At 46.5% G+C, this 21,280-nt stretch overlaps 1 protein-coding gene across 6 annotated transcripts in view; it reads right to left on the reverse strand.

The window, feature by feature from the left end:
* The window catches only part of PLEKHA7 (pleckstrin homology domain containing A7), a 1,012,616-nt gene that overhangs the window by 81,550 nt on the left and 909,786 nt on the right, over positions 1-21,280 (reverse strand). For all 6 annotated transcript variants that reach the window (XM_069223724.1, XM_069223723.1, XM_069223725.1 and 3 more), the window contains 2 exons: positions 6,428-6,529; positions 2,663-2,771 (listed from right to left, as the gene is read on the reverse strand). In XM_069223724.1, coding sequence (XP_069079825.1) covers positions 2,663-2,771; positions 6,428-6,529 — 211 coding nt within the window. The remainder of the gene's footprint in view (positions 1-2,662; positions 2,772-6,427; positions 6,530-21,280) is intronic.

Here is a 21,280-nt window from a genome sequence, read left to right on the forward strand (position 1 = left end):
CGTATAGATCCCATGGATCCACATCTTGTGGAACATCACCTAAGTTATCTCTATGAGGTGATGATGATGATGTTTCTTGTGGAGAGAACTGTGGGTGAATAAAGCATCTAGGTGATTGTGGTGGAGCAGAGGGAAGTACAGGAGAGTGAGGTGGCGAAGGCGGAGGTTGTTCTGGAGCCTTGTCTTTCTCTTTGAAGACTTCTTTAGGGGGAGTTACAGTGTCCAATGTTTTTGTAAAAGGAAACTGGAATAGGAGGAGAAGCCATGATTCTTCCTGTTCCCTTCTTTATGTGAATTTTGCAGTGTTGAGCGTCCATCACTTCCAAAATGGGATCTACAGAAGAAATCTCCTCAGGGAAAGCTCTAGATTCTTTGGCAACTATACTTTTCGGTTCTGAAATCTTCGGTACTGAATGCTTTTTTTGAGCCAAAAGTGTCAGCTCTGAAGTAGATGATAATGTCTGTTTCTTCGGGGCTGAAGCGGTCAATTTGAATGTTCAACTAAATCCTGAAACAGATTGGGATGTGTTTGTCTCTTTGGTCGGTGGCAAAAGCATTTTGGTCTTTATGAATTTCGGTGCCGAACTGGAGGGTGGGGCATCCAAATGTATTTTTCAGATCCTACCAAGAGCCGAGGGCAGTGGAGGACTGATGACCAATTTGGAAGTATTTTCAAGTGTCTTTGCGTAGTGAGATGGTGCTGGTGTAGTCACGTACTGCGCCGCTGGGATGGACTCACTCTCGATATCGGAATCTTGGTCTGACTCAGAGTCTCAGATCAAAAGGGCTGCTTGATGTCGGACTTCTTCCTGTCCGTGCTCTTCTTCGAATATGTCAGGAGTGTCGCCTCTTGTCTTTGACGCCATTTCCAACCGGCGCACTCTTAAGTCCTGGAGGGTCTTATTGGATCGAAAAGACCTACAGGTGTTGCAGGTCTCCTCCATATGTTCCAGGGACAGTCACAAATTACACACCAAGTGTGGATTCATGTATGGACACTTGGAGTGACACTGAGGACAGAATCTAAATAGAGTACGTTCCATTAGTCTATCATTCTCTGACTACAGTTGTCGAAGCAGGCCCAAAAAGGGCATGGAAGCCCCTAAGGGTGTTAAACTGACACCGACAATGAAGATCAGATCGATTCCTAAAAGTGTAGAATATGCAATCAAAAACTATATCCTTGTTGATAGAAAGATGGAAATTAAAGTTCAACAGACATAGTTGTTTTAGATGCTGCTCACTGGCTATTGTGATTCCTGACCTGACAGTGGGATAATAAACCTTTCATTGAAATCTATAGTCCCACAGGAAATAGAATTTTGATCCATCTGAAACCTGTCTTAAAGGAGTGGAGGAAGAGGTGGTAATGCTCAGTCAATTACAAATGGAGACATAATTAGGCACAGTGCAAATAATGAATACTGATTACAAACAGGTTGTCCAAAAGAGCTGAGGAAAAATATATGAAGGTTTTAGCAGTGAAAATAATTCTACTGCTATTTAATCTGTCACCTACAAATCACAGGTAGAAAATACAGGTCACATATTGCGTGACACACATCAAAAAAGCATTAGGGCTTGGTCCTCAGTTTGACCAGTCAATCGGAATAGCCCACAGTAGGTTCTACTCAGCACTTTACACAAGGAAATAGATAAACATGAACTGCAAAGTTTGAGGGGATGTTGGTGATGTACAAGATGTGGCATCTGTTATGTGATGCCCATCTTTCAGAAACAAAATAGAGAAACTGTCACGCCGCTGCGCGTGTCACAAGCCGCACATTCGGCTCGGGCCGCGGCACGGAGTCTAAAGACGCACCGCGTCCCCAGCCTGCTCTGCACCTTACGAGGCCCCAAATTGGGCATGGGGCCTTGTTCTTTTTTAGCGCACCGCGCTCCCAGGCAGGTCTGACCTCCCCCACTCACCTGGTTTTCTTTTCTTCTTCTTCTTTTTATTGTTGTCATGTTGTGCCTTCCTTTATGTTTTCTCCCTTTGCCATATTACCCCTCTTTTCCCAGCATTCCTTGTTCCCTACTCTCTATGGCTCCTAGTCCATTCTGTTCTATGTGTTCTTCCCTATCTAAGATGGTGTCCTTGTACTTCCTGTTGGTCGCTTCCTGTTTGTTGGTATTTAAGGGCTGTGATTCTTTCTCTCCTTGCGCTGCAACACTTTCTGTTTGCATGGTGTCTTCGCTCCTGCTTCCTTGTATCCTGTGCTGGTTCTCATCTGTTCCAGTGTTTTTTCCTGTATTTTTGCTCCTGTTTTTACCTATTCATTTTGTTCCTGTTGCAGGAACCTATCTTTTTGGAGGTTTTTTCCCCTTTCTGGGTTTTTTTCCCTCTGGCACTACTTCTGAGGGACATGGCCTGCTCTTGGCGTACCCATTGCCTGCAGCACCGTGGCTACCAGAAAGAGTCGCCCCTACCTGGGCCAAGGCCGAACATTCAGGAACAAGTTCCTCGCCACCCGTTCTGCGGACTCCAGGTGAAAGCAGCACGTAAGTCGTGACAGAAACACTTTACACATACTCAGAACAGGAATAAGACTGATTCAAATCCTGTTTATATTGTTCACTCTCAGCAATACTTTCCTGAGTTGTCACAGGGGGGAGGGGTTTGGAGACAAATCATGGCCCAGAAAAGCTGGAGGATTCTTACCTGGATTCTTGACGGACTCCACTAGGACTTTATAGTTTGTTTTATTAGCGCTAAGTCCAGCTGTGACATCTTCAATTCTCCATAGATCTTTCTGCATTTGTGCTTTCTCCTAATGTTCAGTTGCAGGGATTAACCATGACAAGGTTATAATGTGTTATGAAATGACAGACATTTCTTTCTAAACATTATTACATTTCATTATCAAATTTCATCAGTTAAAAACAGCATAACCCGGCCTACTGTAAGCATTGCATAAATGTAATTGTTCATCATCAATGATTTAATAATTTCACCTTACACAACACAGGCATGGAAAAACAAGTAGGGAGAATCCACTGGAAACCCAAAGAGACCCACTAGGAGAGCTACCTCTCAAAACTTCACAAATTCATTTCTTCAGTGCTAGGAATGTCCCCGATTAGGCTATTTACAGTCTATTACAGAACACCGAATCAGGCTTGCAAAACCTTCTTTAAGGTGCTTGTTTTTTTAGAAAGTATGAATCCTTATCTTCCGGGATACTGAAGCTGAAGACCTGCTAAGGTTTCACTGGGAATTTGGCATCTTAAGCCAAGGATCTCTGTTGAACAGATTACATCTGTTCAATAGCTACCCTGTATGGGAAACCCTAGGTCACTTAAAGTATCTATGGAAAAGATCAGACATTCAACTTAAATTGAAACTGCATTTATGGAGAGCATTGGGGCCTTTCAATGCTAATTCATCTACCTTTTGAAATTTCATCTCCAAGCAGCAGTGCAAATATTCTCCCACAGATCAGGGTCCTAACCAAAGTTGGCAGGTGGTTATGTGTAGAGACACTTCCTTCAACATTCTTAGGGTTACATTAGAGCAAGTTCTTAATTCAAAAGAGAAAACAATCCAGAAAGCAGAACCCTATCAGGCATTTACTTGAGTCACATTGGTTTTTAGCAACAAGAGCATGTAAGAGCTATTAGGTAATCAGGAGTGAGTACTGGAATTGTTACAACTGTCATCCTCTTATTATGGTCACACAGTAGACAAGATAAAAGACCATAACCAAGAGGCTACACACAAAAAGCGGCATTCTTTTGATAACATTATCTGGGATGTTAATACCATAATTTATAAGTACTAATACTGCCAGGTGCAATATTTGCAGATGTGATATCGCCTCCCCATTATGAAATCTGCACCTTTAAACACGATAATGCACCATGTTTTCTCCTGTATCAAGCTGCAAACGTGCTGTGTGCTGCATTTCCCCATACAAAATATATCAAGTTTTACCTAGCAATATTTATGTTGGGGGGTGGGGGAGGGAAGAGTACAGCAAGAGTGGCATTCCATTCCTGACAAAACACCTGTTTAAACAGGAATCAGGATTCTGATCCCATTCGAATGAGGCCCTAAATGTATTGTTGTGATTCAGAATCTAAGTCCAAATGTGGATTTCTTCAGCATGAAAAATTACTCAGTGAGCCAAGCTGGAGATTAATACACTTAGGTATTCTTTCTGCTAAGCTTTGCAGATAACTGTTCTTAGCTGGAGAACCGACCAACATTTTGCAGCTACCTGGCACCCTTCAATGGGACCCATTTGAAAGGAAAGCTCACTGATGTAGTCAACACATTTTCTTCAAACTAAGATTGCTGATGCCACCGAGGAGAGCTACAAGGAGATGGCTGCAAATGTTATTACTTGGATTGCACTTATCTGAGATTTTTCCTTTAAAACGTGGCTACTCAAGGCAGTTTTAGAGGTAGTCTCAACATTTACTTTGTTAACTGTCAGATGTTTTTAAAGGCCAGATAGTATACTAGTATACTTAGGCTTTAAGGGACTGAAACGAATATTTTATTATAAGTTTGATTTATTCCAAGTCTGGATTCAGATACTTTCATCAAACAGTACTGATTTTATTACGGATACATTAGAATAGTCCTAACAAGTGGCCTTCGTGCCAAAAAAGTAATACCTTGGTAATTTAAGGGAAATGTGTTCAGCAGCTCCACTGGCTTGCTGAAGCTGATCAACACACTTTGCTATCCATATCCACACTTCATAACCTTCTGGCCATGGTTGTTGAAGAATTCCAATATTCAGCAAAGCATTTCATGTTTGTGAACCTTTACAAAGCATCAAATTCTTAACTTTGTTATACGTTGAAACTATATACTGATAATATAGACATATTTACAGTAAAAGAATGGTGTAAATATCTGTGACACATGACTCTCTTGGGAACTGTGCAGTTGTAGTGCAAGGGGTAATACTTTATGTAATAGCGGAAGCACACTAAGTGACTTTTGGTTTGCAGTTTTATATAGCACAAACTTGACCCGACGGTATTGTGGTGCTTTACATAAGTATCAGTTACATTACACAAGGTCACATTCGTTTTTTTTGTTGTTTTTTTTAGGCCTAGGGAGATTAAGTGAAGTGTAGATAATCGCAGGATGTTGAGCCAACGCTGAGATTCAAACCTGGTTCCCCAGTTTGAAAGTCGGCAGCTCTGCTTATAATGCTGCATCCTGTCCCAATTAAGTTTTTACATAGAATCCATGAATTGATTCATTCATCAGAATGATCAGATGAGCTTGTAGTATTGACCCACCAGGATTTTTAATGCAATAATCTCTTCAAGTTATGATAGTAATATGATATAGCCTTGGGTTTAAGAGTAGTAGTTGTGACTCCGAATTTAACACACCTTATCTATCAAAACCACTGTGTGAAAATCTTAGGAGATCAGTAGTGTAACGGAGGCACAGAGGAGAACCTACGACCCCAGCCATGTTTTACTACCTCATTGTTTTCTGCTTCACTGTTTCACTGTCTTATTTACTTTTGATACTGAGCTTCCTTTAAGGCTTCAAGGCCTCCACATGGACATGTTCAGAGACTATACAGGTGTAAAGCAAACCCATATATTAGCTTGGGTATCCGAACTGAATGGAATTTCACTCCAGGTACGTCAAAGAAGTGTATATAATATCCCCAGATCGACTGGACTATTGCGTTATAGCATATTACAATAATGCAAATTCTCTTCAACTTGAGGAAGGTAACTACGAAGGCTGTGATTAGGAAGTGTGTCAGTATATATGACAGAAAGGACATAAATATTTGTAACATTACCTGCAGACCACTCTGCCGTATTTACTTCTTGGCACAGTAATTTGGGGAATAAGTGGCAAAACTATAGATTCTAATTCTTGCCACTGAAAATTTTCATGAACTGCAAGGTCCTAACTGAGCCTCTCCCATTAATACCACAATCTCTGTAGTTTATGCTGGATATGTTTTCTTATTGCAGCAGAATGGAAAACATTTCTGACAAACTGATTCCCGGATATGTTTCTGCACTGCACCAAAATCACCCTGCTCGATACGACAGGGCTTGTATTTACCCTTTTCTAAGTAATAACCTGGAATGGCATTTTATGGAAAGGGTGTAACTTTATTCAATATTCCCTTGAGCGCCCTTATATGATGTTATATATCATTAGAAGGGATATGTCCTACCTGAGTGTATTTCTAAAGAGGATATTCAATGGGACTGTAGAGCACGTATAAGTCAAAATACCCTAATTTAGTGAGTCTCTCTTTTGCTCTAACGGCTGCTAAAGATGCCTGACTTATTTTTTTCTGTAGTGTTGTCTCACATTAGCTATAGTGTCAACAGTGAATTGATAAGTCTTTGTTAGGCACACAGTTTTTTTTTATCTTTGTGCTCATCAAGATATAAATATGCATGTGTGTATTACAAAAAAACTAACCTGAGAATAAAACGACCTGCTCATTTGTTCATGTACGGCTTCTTTTAGTTGGTTTACATCATTTTCAAGCTTCAGATATTCATTCCAGGCATTTTCCATTTCCTGTCAACATAAGGTTTTCATATTACTAGTGAGTAATTGGTCCAACATCAATGACTTCACAACATTAACAAGAGGCGATCCAACGATGTCTGCAGAAGGATTTTGTTGTAAATCTTCAGGCACCTATGCGTGCCAGGTATCCTCACAATGATATTCAGAAGGTGTAAATGAGCTCTACTATTGAGTTATTGCATTACACAACTGTCTTCAATTAGGTATTAGTAATCCTATGCCAGGTGTGGGAAGATCAAGGTGTGGCTTGCCTTGAGAGTTTGTGAAGGCCCACAAACTTGTGGGTCTGTGGCCAATCACAAACAGAACATCCCAAACTTTGTGGGCTGGAGGGAAAGATGTTTCTGCACCAGGAAAAATGCTGAAAACAAAATGAAAATAAAGATGTGTAGTTTCACAGAAGGGCTGCAATGAAAAACTGTACTGTGTACTATTGCATAGTATGGAAATACCAACTTGAAAAAATGGCCTTTATGTTCCCAGCAGGATGCCTGAAAACCTGCAAATGATGCAGCTTTCCAGGCATCCTGTTTTAACTGCTTACGAAATTTCCATTCTTCCTGCTTGTAGTTATTCCACAAAGAGGCGGTTCCTCCTTGCACAGACAGATTTATTAAGCCGTAAACAGCAATCAGAACATAAACATTCAGGCTGCCTTACTACCTGCGGGTGAATAACAGGACTGTCCACCACCAGCACATGCAAACTCCTGATACAGATAAGTTCCAAACAAACATCTTTTCATGCACATAAACGGGACTAGCTAACCAATCTATGGGAAGTTGATAGTGATCCAGTGTCTGACACTCTTACTAGTTCTCTAGATCCGAGTAATCTTTTTGAAGTTTTCGAGGGGCTAGGAGAAACTCATTAAACCACTCAAATCAATTTACATTGCAGCCTATTTGATCACACTTTAAATCTCGGAGGCAAAATCAAAGTTCAAAAGGTTTATTACAAATTCAAAGCCAAACATAAGTAAATTAGTCTCACAAACATACCACACAAATACAGAATTACTAAAGGGGAGTTGAAGCGTCGAATCATGTTAAAATGCACTAACAGGAGATATAACAAAACTTCGGTGCCAGTAATACAGAAGATAAGAAACAATATTTGGTGCTCAGAATTCAAGCTTTGATTCCCCTGCCAAAGCATTAAATCTATAGAAGTCTAACTACTCTAATACATTATAGGAAACCCTAAGCATTCTCTAGTTTAAGAGAATAGAGAATACATTAAAAGTGTCAGCACTACAGAAACCTCAGTGGAAGTTCCTGTAAGAGGGATGTGTAGCATAAAGCCACATCACCCAAAGCAAGGGAAAACAGAGGCCAGTACCTCCCTTGGGGCCTGATTTTGACATTGGCGGTCTCACCATTGGACCGCCAATGCCACGGGATGCCAATGTCATGCCAGTGGCGTCCCCCAGTCATATTACAATGTTCCCGGCAGAGCAGACAATGCACATTCCCGATGGTGGTGGGCAGGGTGCACTCTGAACTCCCTACGCCATGGGCAGTTCAGGGGCCCCCCTGTGGCCACCAGCACTGGCTTTCCGCCAGCCTTTCCATGGCAGGGTGACCGCCATATAAAAGCTGACAGAAAGCTCAGTTCAGAACCGCCATGGCTGAGCACAACTCAAACTGCCATCTTACCTGTTGGGAATCACATTCCTGGTGGTGAAGGCGGTCCTTTGGTGGGTCTGCTCGCCAAGGTGGTAATGCGGAGGTCTGACCGCCTGGAGTACGAGGACCGCCAGACTTGTAATAACGCCCTAAGTCTCTAACAATCCGCTCTAGTCAAAGGGAATCTGAATCTTTAACTGGCTAATAAACTCATATACTACTGAAACTCAAATAGTTGCCGTTTGCTGCCTGTAAATTTCCATGGACTGTACATTATTGTGAATGGTAACTTCTTATTAGGTTTTCACCTCTCGATCCAAGCTTCAGGTTGGCCTTGGATCATTCTCGACTTCAGGAATTCAGAGGGGAGAGTTCTTCACAACTTCTCATTAACACTCCCTGTCCTTGGGAACCTGTCTTCCCATATGCCTTTATCTACAACTAACAATAAGCTTTTCATTAACTGAAAGCTTCTGCAGATGCACCTGCAAATAAAGAAATACACAGCAAGCGCAAAACTTCCATGTTTAAGTTTAAACATAGAAAAACATTTAAGGTCTAACTCCAGCCAACTTAACACACAACTCAATGTACATTCAAATACATGGTTATACGTGCATTTCACATAAATATTATTATTGAGGAATAACTATGGAGATGTTGATTATTTAGATCATAATAAATCATACATTGATTATTATTGCATACATGTGATTTGCATATGATTGTTCTACATACTTCAACTCACGACTTTCAGCTCTCTTCATTTGCATGAATACATTTAAGCACACATTATGGCCCTCATTATGCCCCTGGTGGTCCAAAGATTGCCAGGGCCACGGTGGCAGTCTCACCACTGACAGGCCGGCGATGAAGACTGCCACATTATAAGTGTGGCGGGTTGGCATCTGCCAACCCGCCCCATCCCTGCTTATACCATCAGGGCAGTTGGACAGCTGGGCCGGAAATTAGCATCTCTGACCAGGCAGTCCACTGAAGACCTTCGGCGGTATAACGAGTCGGCTTTCCGCCAGGGTTTCTGTAGCGGTAGCACTGCCACAAAAACCCTTGTGGAAAGGCTACCAGTAACAGGAAATTTGTTTCCTGTCACCAGTAGATGATTCCCCCAACCCCCCCTGCAAACCTAGTACACCCCCGCCCGACCCCCATACCAGCACCTCCCTCCCCTCACCCCTGTTCAAAAACAGCACCCCCCTCCCACCACCTCCTTCCCACATACAGGTACACACACACCCACATGCACCCCCCATACAATCATTCACCTACACTTACATACACGCATTCACTCACATGCATCCATACTCACATTCACACAAACATTCCCACACACTCACTTCAACAATCATACACTCATTCAAACACCCATTCACACATGCATACACACATGCATACACACTTACATTCACACACGCAGACAACACCCACTCACACACAAACCCCCCGCCCTCTCCCCTGTCAGACGCCTGTCAGACGATCGACTTCCCTTGTCCAGCGAGGAGGTCGTCCGGCAGGGAACGGTAGCAGGCGCTTCCCCCGCCGGCTGCAATCCACCATCAGGAAACCGCCAGGCCATATTACATGTCATAATACGGCTGCTGGAGTCCTTTTGGCAGAGCGGGCCAGTGTTGAAACCGCCCCTGTGCCTCCGACCGCCAGCACGACTACTGAAGGATTTTCTCCCAAATTGTGGCAGAAATCCTTCAGTACTCGTAATATGGTGTTCAAAAGACCACCAGCACTGGCGGTCTTCTGGCGCCCGTGGCTTCGGGGGTCTTCTGAAAAGACCGCCAAACTCATAATGAGGGCCTTTGTCACTGAATACATTTAATTTCCCCTTCTGGGATGCATAATGGCGCAGCCAAGTTACACTCTCTCAAGAGTAATGACCAGAATGCAGAACAATCAGCTCAGAATAATGGAAATGCTGGTAAGTAACCAAAACATTACCTCTTCACCCCTTTCCTCCTTCTAGTCATCTCAGTATGAGGAATAGCCAAGCTCAGCAGAAGCCAGGACAAGCGAAGACAAAATGACCAACATATATGCTGCTGCACACCAAAAAAGTAATATAAAAGAACCTACAAACATATCACTGCATTTCAGAAAGAACCTTCAATACAAACATCTTCACACTGACTCCCCATGTTGAAGTCTGAAATGACTGACAAATGTCAAAGGAGAGGCACGAGTAGCTAATCTACAAATCTTGTTTAAAGAAGCACCCTGTGACTTTGCTCACGAAGTAGAAATGTGTCCAGGAGATATTCCTGGAAACCCTAAAGGACAAAGAACATCTTGGATCTGGGAGGCCTTACCAATCAAGAATCTGACCCAGGTACTCAAAGTCCAAGTTGAAAGCTTATGCACCCTTATGCAGGGCCATAATTAATAAATAGTGTGTCTAATCCTCTAAAGCAAGACACTCTCAATGTAAAGTGTTTCTTTGACATCCAATGTTTGGAAATTAACTTATTCAGAAGAAGGGGGCAGACAAAATTCAGGTAGAATATTCTCTTTTTCAGAACAAAAAAGGTGAAGAAACCTTTGGAATAAAAGAAGGTCCCAAGCCGCATGTATCAGGAAACATTCTGAAAAAATGATATTTTTAAAAAAGGGAGCGTAAGTTCCCAAATTTTCTGACAGTGCTGACTGCTACCAGAATTAAAATGTGAAAGTTATCTGTCTAAAATCAACTCCTTCTAAGGGTTCAAGCAGTGGTTTCTTCAAACTTCCCGAAACCATAATAGATCCGAGTTAGGTTCAAATAAGGGTAGGTCGCTCCCCCTGCCGCTGCAGCTCCTCCAAGTTCCCGAGTTCCTGTGTTCCTGAGACCCACCTAACTGTAAGTACCCCCCTCCTCCCAGCCCCTCGCCCTGCCCCGCGCCACTCACCTTCTCTTCTGCTCCTGCTTCTTTTCCTCCTCTCTGTCTCTCCCTCCTCGCTCCCCCTCTGCAATCTTCTTCTGTGTTCTTCTGTTCTTCCCTTCTGTTCTTCTGTGTTCTTCCGGTCTTCTGTGTTCTTCTTCTCTGTTCTTCTCTGTGCTTCTGTGTTCTTCTTCTCGGTTCTTCTGTGTTCTTCTGTGTTCTTCTGTGTTCTTCTGTGTTCTTCTGTGTTCTTCTGTGTTCTTCTGTGTTCTTCTGTGTTCTTCTCTGTTCTTCTCTGTTCTTCTCTGTTCTTCTCTGTTCTTCTGCTCTTCCGATCTTCTGTGCTTCTGTCTTCTGTTCTTCTGTCTTCTGCTCTTCTGCTCTTCTGTCTTCTGTTCTTCTGTCTTCTGTTCTCCTGTCTTCTGTTCTCCTGTCTTCGGCTCTTCTACCTCCTCCGTCTTCTTCCCCCGAGCCTGCCCTCCTGCTCCTTCCTCATCCCCCTCCCTCACTCGCCTCCCCCTCTCTCACCCCTAGCTAACCCGTTCGCTATCTACCTCCCTCACTCCTCCTATCTTCCTATCTCTCTAGCTCCCTATCTCACTATCTAACTCCCCCACTCTCCACCTCCTCCTACCTACCTATCTGTCTATCTATCTATTTCCCTATCTATCGACTTCTCTATCTATTTTCTCTATCTATTTCTCTATCTCTCCCCCCCTCCCGCCACCCCCTCTACTACCTATCTCCCTATCCTCTCACTCTACCTCTCTCCCTCACCCACCTCTACAACCCCCCCTCCCCTATCTTCACAACCCTACTCCTATCTCTCTCCCTAATCTCCAAACCTCCTAACACTCACCCTCCTCCACCCTAAACCCCCTCCCCCAGCTCCTCTCACTCTACCTGTCCCCCCCCCTCCCTCGCGCTTTCCCGCCGCGACCTCCTGCACGCCCCCGCCCCCCAGCTCCCATTCGCCCCCAGCTGACCCCTCCCCCCCCCCTCCTACCTCTTATGGCGGCCGCTGCGCGACAGTGGTAGCGACCCTTGACCCAAGGGTAGGTCGCTCCCCCTGCCGCTGCAGCTCCTCCAAGTTCCCGAGTTCCTGTGTTCCTGAGACCCACCTAACTGTAAGTACCCCCCCTCCTCCCAGCCCCTCGCCCTGCCCCGCGCCACTCACCTTCTCTTCTGCTCCTGCTTCTTTTCCTCCTCTCTGTCTCTCCCTCCTCGCTCCCCCTCTGCAATCTTCTTCTGTGTTCTTCTGTTCTTCCCTTCTGTTCTTCTGTGTTCTTCCGGTCTTCTGTGTTCTTCTTCTCTGTTCTTCTCTGTGCTTCTGTGTTCTTCTTCTCGGTTCTTCTGTGTTCTTCTGTGTTCTTCTGTGTTCTTCTGTGTTCTTCTGTGTTCTTCTCTGTTCTTCTCTGTTCTTCTCTGTTCTTCTCTGTTCTTCTCTGTTCTTCTCTGTTCTTCTGCTCTTCCGATCTTCTGTGCTTCTGTCTTCTGTTCTTCTGTCTTCTGCTCTTCTGCTCTTCTGTCTTCTGTTCTTCTGTCTTCTGTTCTCCTGTCTTCTGTTCTCCTGTCTTCGGCTCTTCTACCTCCTCCGTCTTCTTCCCCCGAGCCTGCCCTCCTGCTCCTTCCTCATCCCCCTCCCTCACTCGCCTCCCCCTCTCTCACCCCTAGCTAACCCGTTCGCTATCTACCTCCCTCACTCCTCCTATCTTCCTATCTCTCTAGCTCCCTATCTCACTATCTAACTCCCCCACTCTCCACCTCCTCCTACCTACCTATCTGTCTATCTATCTATTTCCCTATCTATCGACTTCTCTATCTATTTTCTCTATCTATTTCTCTATCTCTCCCCCCCTCCCGCCACCCCCTCTACTACCTATCTCCCTATCCTCTCACTCTACCTCTCTCCCTCACCCACCTCTACAACCCCCCCTCCCCTATCTTCACAACCCTACTCCTATCTCTCTCCCTAATCTCCAAACCTCCTAACACTCACCCTCCTCCACCCTAAACCCCCTCCCCCAGCTCCTCTCACTCTACCTGTCCCCCCCCCTCCCTCGCGCTTTCCCGCCGCGACCTCCTGCACGCCCCCGCCCCCCAGCTCCCATTCGCCCCCAGCTGACCCCTCCCCCCCCCCCTCCTACCTCTTATGGCGGCCGCTGCGCGACAGTGGTAGCGACCCTTGACCCAAGGGTAGGTCGCTCCCCCTGCCGCTGCAGCTCCTCCAAGTTCCCGAGTTCCTGTGTTCCTGAGACCCACCTAACTGTAAGTACCCCCCTCCTCCCAGCCCCTCGCCCTGCCCCGCGCCACTCACCTTCTCTTCTGCTCCTGCTTCTTTTCCTCCTCTCTGTCTCTCCCTCCTCGCTCCCCCTCTGCAATCTTCTTCTGTGTTCTTCTGTTCTTCCCTTCTGTTCTTCTGTGTTCTTCCGGTCTTCTGTGTTCTTCTTCTCTGTTCTTCTCTGTGCTTCTGTGTTCTTCTTCTCGGTTCTTCTGTGTTCTTCTGTGTTCTTCTGTGTTCTTCTGTGTTCTTCTGTGTTCTTCTGTGTTCTTCTGTGTTCTTCTCTGTTCTTCTCTGTTCTTCTCTGTTCTTCTCTGTTCTTCTCTGTTCTTCTCTGTTCTTCTGCTCTTCCGATCTTCTGTGCTTCTGTCTTCTGTTCTTCTGTCTTCTGCTCTTCTGCTCTTCTGTCTTCTGTTCTTCTGTCTTCTGTTCTCCTGTCTTCTGTTCTCCTGTCTTCGGCTCTTCTACCTCCTCCGTCTTCTTCCCCCGAGCCTGCCCTCCTGCTCCTTCCTCATCCCCCTCCCTCACTCGCCTCCCCCTCTCTCACCCCTAGCTAACCCGTTCGCTATCTACCTCCCTCACTCCTCCTATCTTCCTATCTCTCTAGCTCCCTATCTCACTATCTAACTCCCCCACTCTCCACCTCCTCCTACCTACCTATCTGTCTATCTATCTATTTCCCTATCTATCGACTTCTCTATCTATTTTCTCTATCTATTTCTCTATCTCTCCCCCCCTCCCGCCACCCCCCTCTACTACCTATCTCCCTATCCTCTCACTCTACCTCTCTCCCTCACCCACCTCTACAACCCCCCCTCCCCTATCTTCACAACCCTACTCCTATCTCTCTCCCTAATCTCCAAACCTCCTAACACTCACCCTCCTCCACCCTAAACCCCCTCCCCCAGCTCCTCTCACTCTACCTGTCCCCCCCCCCTCCCTCGCGCTTTCCCGCCGCGACCTCCTGCACGCCCCCGCCCCCCAGCTCCCATTCGCCCCCAGCTGACCCCTCCCCCCCCCCTCCTACCTCTTATGGCGCCGGTCCGCGCCTGGCCCGCGCCCAGCGCCACGACCCCTGGTCCCCAGCTCCCCCAAGCCCCGCTGATCCGCTACGACCCCACCACCCTCCACGCCCTCAACCCAGGGCGCTCCAAAACCTGCTTCCTAGCTCACCCCAAACGCACCCATGGACCCTTCGCCTGCAACTCCTGCAAACGCATCTTCCACCACGCAACTACCACGACCACAAGCCCACGCGCCATCAACCACCTCAAGTGCATCCTGGTCAACGCTCGTTCCGTCCACAAGCACGCCGTTGAACTTTGGGACCTCCTGGACTCCACAGCCCCGGACGTCGCCTTCATCACGGAGACATGGATGAACGCCTCCTCTGCTCCAGACATCGCTACCCGCCATCCCCGAAGGCTACAAGATCTCCAGAAAAGACCGCACCAACCAAGTAGGAGGAGGTGTCGCCATCATCTTCAAAGACTCCATCAGCGTCACCACCTCCACCGAAGACCCCCCCCTCGCCGCTGAACACCTGCATTTTCAGATTCGCACCGACCCAAGGACCACCCTCAGAGGATCCCTCGTCTACCGTCCTCCCGGACCTCGCGCCTCTTTCAGCGACGCCATCGCCGACTTCATCTCCCCGCACGCCCTCGCCTCACCGGACTACATCCTCCTAGGCGACCTCAACTTCCATCTGGAACAAAACAACGACCCCAACACCACCACCCTGCTCGACAACCTCGCCAACCTCGGCCTCAAACAACTGGTGAACACCGCCACCCACATCGCCGGACACACGCTCGACCCTATCTTCTCCGCCAGCAAACACGTCTTCTTCAGCCACACCTCTGCCCTGCACTGGACCGACCACAGCTGCGTCCACTTCACATTCCGACGCGAGACCTCCCACCTCCGCACTCAACCCATCCCTCGTCGACAGTGGAACAAGATCCCTGAAGAGCAACTCTTCTCCGCTCTCGCCGCCAACCAACCCACCCTCACCACCGACCCCAACGACGCAGCTCTCAACCTCACAAACTGGATCTCCAAATGCGCTGACAACCTTGCTCCCCTCAAACGCACGCATCGACAGACCAACACCAAAAAACCTCTCTGGTTCTCTGACACCCTCAAAGAATCAAAGAAAACTTGTCGTGCCCTTGAGAAGGCCTGGCGCAAGGACCACACCGCTGACAACATGACCGCCCTCAAGAACGCTACACGCGAACACCACCACCTGATCCGCACTGCCAAAAGGAACTTTTTCACCGACAGACTAGACAAAAACAGCCACAACAGCAGAGAACTCTTCAGCATCGTCAAAGAGTTCTCCAACCCCAGCGCCAGCGCCAACGCCGTCACGCCCTCACAGGATTTGTGCGAATCCCTCGCCACTTTCTTCCATCGCAAGATCAGCGACCTCCACGACAGCTTCGGACACCAGACCCAACCATACACCACTGAACCCGCTTCCCCGGACATCACCCTCAACAACTGGACCCACATCAACACGGAAGAAACCAAATCCATCATGAACTCTATCCACTCCGGCGCCCCTTCGGACCCCTGCCCGCACTTCATCTTTAACAAAGCCGACGACATCATCGCCCCGCACCTCCAGACCGTCATCAACTCTTCTTTTTCTTCTGCTACCTTCCCCGAATGCTGGAAGCACGCTGAAGTCAACGCCCTACTAAAGAAACCTACGGCTGACCCAAGCGACCTGAAAAACTTCCGCCCCATCTCTCTTCTACCTTTCCCAGCCAAGGTAATAGAAAAGACCGTCAACAAACAGCTGACCACCTTCCTGGAAGACAACAACCTGCTCGACCCTTCACAAACCGGATTCCGAACCAACCACAGCACGGAAACCGCCCTCATCTCAGTCACAGACGACATCAGAACCCTGATGGACAACGGTGAAACAGTCGCCCTCATTCTCCTCGACCTCTCGGCTGCCTTTGACACCGTCTGTCACCGCACCCTAATCACCCGCCTACGCTCCACCGGGATCCAAGGCCAGGCCCTGGACTGGATCGCCTCCTTCCTCGCTAACCGCTCCCAAAGAGTTTACCTCCCTCCGTTTCGCTCAGAACCCACCAAGATCATCTGCGGCGTACCTCAAGGCTCATCGCTCAGCCCGACACTCTTCAATGTCTACATGAGCCCCCTCGCCGACATCGTACGCAAGCACGACATCATCATCACCTCCTACGCCGACGACACCCAACTTGTACTCTCCCTCACCAAGGACCCCGCCAGCGCCAAGACCAACCTACAAGAGGGTATGAAGGACGTCGCAGATTGGATGAGGCTCAGCCGCCTAAAGCTGAACTCTGAAAAAACGGAAGTCCTCATCCTCGGCAACACCCCGTCCGCCTGGGACGACTCCTGGTGGCCCACGGCCCTCGGCACCGCACCGACCCCCGCAGACCACGCCCGCAACCTCGGCTTCATCTTGGACCCTCTTCTCACCATGACCAAGCAAGTCAACGCCGTGTCCTCCGCCTGCTTCCTCACTCTCCGCATGCTCCGCAAGATCTTCCGCTGGATCCCCGCCGACACCAGAAAAACCGTGACCCACGCCCTTGTCACGAGTCGCCTGGACTACGGCAACACCCTCTACGCCGGGACCACCGCCAAACTCCAAAACCGCCTGCAACGCATCCAAAACGCCTCGGCCCGCCTCATCCTCGACGTACCCCGCAACAGCCACATCTCCGCACACCTGAGACACCTGCATTGGCTCCCAGTCAGCAAAAGGATCACCTTCCGTCTTCTCACCCACGCACACAAAGCCCTCCACAACAAGGGACCGGAATACCTCAACAGACGCCTCAGCTTCTACGTCCCCACCCGCCCCCTCCGCTCCGCTGGCCTCGCACTTGCTGCCGTCCCTCGCACCCGCCGCTCCACGGCGGGTGGGAGATCTTTCTCCTTCCTGGCGGCCAAGACCTGGAACTCCCTCCCCACCAGCCTCAGGACCACCCAGGACCACTCCGCTTTCCGGAGACTCCTAAAGACTTGGCTGTTCGAGCAGCGATAACCCCCCCTTTCCACCCTAGCGCCTTGAGACCCGCACGGGTGAGTAGCGCGCTTTACAAATGCTAATGATTTGAAATAAAATAAAGCAAGGATGTGCATTCAAAAACCCCTTGAAGAGAACTAATGCAACAAGCTGCATGCACCATGACACACTATGACACACCTGCAGCCATTCTGGCTGTTTTACTTTACAGTTCAAACATGGCTGATGGCCATTCTAGAATAATAAAGTAAATAAAATAAACAAGTGGTGGCAATACAACTATGTTGGTGTTTCCCTTTTAAAGGCAAGACTAACTGGCATTGCCAATGCTCAAACAGCCACTGATATCATCTTACCTACATTATAAAAATTTCATTTTCTAGGCCCACCCAAGACCTTCAGTCATAGCATGCAAGGTATGAAAAACGTGGGTGGTCGCCTTATTCTTGGCCTGCAGAAGAACAGGGGGGCAGGCCAACAAGCCCTTGGAGAGTCTTGGGTTCAAGGATGTAGATAACAGATCCTGTCCTTCCCACTGCATGCACAAATCAGCAGGCAGCAGGCCAACACAGTAAAGCAGGAAGCAAAGTGGCAGCCCCTCCTACAGCACAGCACACAGCAACCAGTAGGCCAACACAGCAATGCAGTTGCAAAGTGGCAGCCTCCCCTGGCAGCACAACAGTCCTTCTTTCTGGCAGAGTGTCCTTGGTTCCAGTAGAGTTCTGATTTGGTGGAACTTGGGGTCTAGTATAGATACTTTGGTGCCCTAGCTCTGGAAGTTGGGAGAGGCTTCCAGGCCTTCTTTTGGAGTCCAAAAGATGCCTGTCCTGCCCCCTCTGTGGCTGCAGGCACTCGGCAGGGGGATATGCAGCCTTTTCTGAGCAGAGAGGCACAGCACTATTCAGATACAAGTAAGGCAGTGCTAAGCTCTGCACCCCCATCAAACCATTTAATGGGTCATTAAGGCCCATGAAGCCACACCTAAACTCCCATCGAGTGACTGTCTAGAGGGGATGCACAAAGCCCAGCTGTCACCTACCCCAGACTTGTATTCAGAAACAGGCTGAGGCACAAAATGGTTAAAGTAAGAAAACACCAACCAAGTGGCACTTTCAGACTTACAATTTAAAATCTGATTTCACCATAAGTAGTGATTTTGAATTGTGAGTCCAGGGACACCAAACTCCATATTTCCATTGGTTCCCATTTGGAAATTACACTTAAAGGATGTTTTAAGGTAATCCCAACGTTATCCCATTGGAGAGATAGGCCTTGCAGTAGTGAAAAACTAAATGTAAGAGTTTTTCACTATCTGGACATGGTAAACTTAAAAGTACATGTCCAACTTTTTAAATACACTGCACCCTGTCCTTGGGGCTAACTGGGGCCTACCCTAGGGATGACTTACTTGTAATGAAAAGGAAGGTTTGGGTCTGGTAAGTGGGTAGGTACACTTACCAGGTCAATGTGGCAGTTTAAAACTGAACAAAGAGGCTCTGTAGTGGCAGGCCTGAGACATGTTTGAAGGACTACTGTAGTGGCTGGCACAATCAGTGTTTCAGGCCCACCAGCAGCATTTAATTTACAGGCCCTGGGCACTAATAGTGAACTTTACTAGGGACTTACAAGTAAATTAAGTATGCCAATTGTGGAGAAGCCAATGTTACCATGTTTAGAGTACAGAGCACCTGCACTTTAGCACTAGTCAGCAGTAGTAAATTGCCCAGAGTCCTAAAAGTCAGCAAAAATGAATAAAAAAAACAGGTGGAAAAAGGCAATAGGTTTGGGGGTGGCCCTGCAGAAAGGGTCATTTCCAACAAACGCAAACAGAACCTGTTTCTTCAAGGGCCAAAGGCTGTTATAAAAAACACATTTTTTCCAATTGGAAATAAGAATTTAGGTATGGAGGTCTCCTGTCTCTTTCAAGCCGCCATCCCCACATTAGCAACTAATTGCAAAGGGTCATAAATAGCAACCTGTCTAAGTAATGTTCATTCGTTTTGAAGCCAGCTGCAAAGTTTCATTTTGCAGAGCAATCCTTTAGTTCATCAGTGGTTTCTCATCATGAAAGGCAGGTCTCAAGCATTTGATGAACAATTTGTGACCTGCTGTGGGTACAACAAGCCCTAAATGTATATACACCTAAGGAATAACATGTTTTATTCCTACACAGTTATACAAAACAGTGAACCAATATTTCTCTTTAGCTTGTTTTGATTGTAAGCTCACCTGTATGTATGATGAGCACAACACTCCGTCAGTACATTACAACTTCTTTATAAATGTTAACACAGTTCAGGAATGCTTACATTGTACTAGTTATTTGGGAGTTGTGATTGACAGATAGATAAATTATTTATTTTGAACTTATATAAAATCATGACTATAAGACATGCATGCATAAAATCCTTCTTTTTGATCACTTCAAATTACAACTTTGTATTGGGCACCTGATTGTGTTAGTAAAAGTAGCTTTAAAATGCTTTAGCTGTTAAAAATAGAAATTAAAAGGACAGGAAGTCTAAAGTGCAAGTTTTTGATCCTAAATGGAGTACTAAACTAGTCTCAGTCTTAGTTCAAGACCTCTATGAGATCACAGGGGTTAGCAGAAGTCCATTCAAAAGTGAAAGATATAATGTCTAATACATTTGGTGATAGGGCCCAACGGCTCTCAGGAGCTTTGTAAATCTAGCTGCCAACTGTGAGCACTCACTTTTCCAACCACCTAATTGTCCTAATAAAAGTAACTTCAAAAATACTTACCTATTAAAAACAAAAATTAAAAGGATGGAAAGTGTAAAGTGCTTAACTGTTAAAAATAGAAATGAAAAGGACGGAAAGTCTAAAGTGCAGGTTTTTAAAACTAAATCGGGTATCAAACTAGTCACAGCCTGAGCTCAAAGCATCTATGTAGTCCCAGAGCAAGCAGTTCAACAGTGCAAAATGTATTGCCTAAAGCATTTGGTGATAGGGCCAAGACCGCTTCCAGGAACTTTATAAATCAATCTGCCAACTATGAACATTTACTTTTCAAGCATGCTTCCACGGCTGTGCTATAAGTACAAATATGTAAGGTGCTCCATATTGGTCGAAACCAAAATACTTGGGAGTGGGAGCAGCTTCTCACATACACACAGGATATGGATTAGTAATTCCTCCTGCCTGGCACAGAATCTACAATGCCTGTGCTTGGCTTCAAAATGTCTCCAGCCATAACTGTATGTTTTTAGTGGAAATAGCCCCAGGTGAAGTCTCATTAACTCCTGTTTCAGGCTCATGCTGAAAAGCAGGAAAAATCGGTTGGCAAGCCCTCAGCTCATAGAGAGGGGACGCCCATTTACAGTGCGCTTGTTTCTTGATTGTCTTGCAGTCCTGTTCCGAAGCGATTAACTTTGCTTTCTTATTTATTAATCTACAGACTGTTGGCAATGAGAGACCACTTGCCCAGATCTCCCTAGCCTCAAGTGTATTCAGTGGTTGATTAAAATACTTATGCCAATTGGTATGGTGTTTTTTTTTTTATAGTATCCCAGATTATGCTTTGTAATCAGCATTCCTTTGCCTGTTTAGTTTTCGCACAGTATATTAAACATTTAGCTTTAAGAGCCCAATGCTGGGAGATCAGACAAACCTCCTGACCGATTTGAGCATGCGCTGGTGGGAGAATACCCTGCGGTAGCAGATTTAGTCCTGTCAAGCCAGTTTCTCTCTGATATGATTGCATCATGTGTTATAGATGGAAGCAGTGTACAGCCCATCACCTATAACAGTGGTCTTAGGTCAGGGTTCACCAGTGACTTCCGTAATTTATGAAAGGCCCACTCCAATGAATTTGCTGCTACTTGCTGGGCATGAATAGGAGGTGAAACCTGTGGACCAACCAAACCTCCATGTACTTGTAGG

Source organism: Pleurodeles waltl, chromosome 3_1 (assembly GCF_031143425.1).
Source record: "Pleurodeles waltl isolate 20211129_DDA chromosome 3_1, aPleWal1.hap1.20221129, whole genome shotgun sequence".
Classification (NCBI taxonomy): Eukaryota; Metazoa; Chordata; class Amphibia; order Caudata; family Salamandridae; genus Pleurodeles; species Pleurodeles waltl.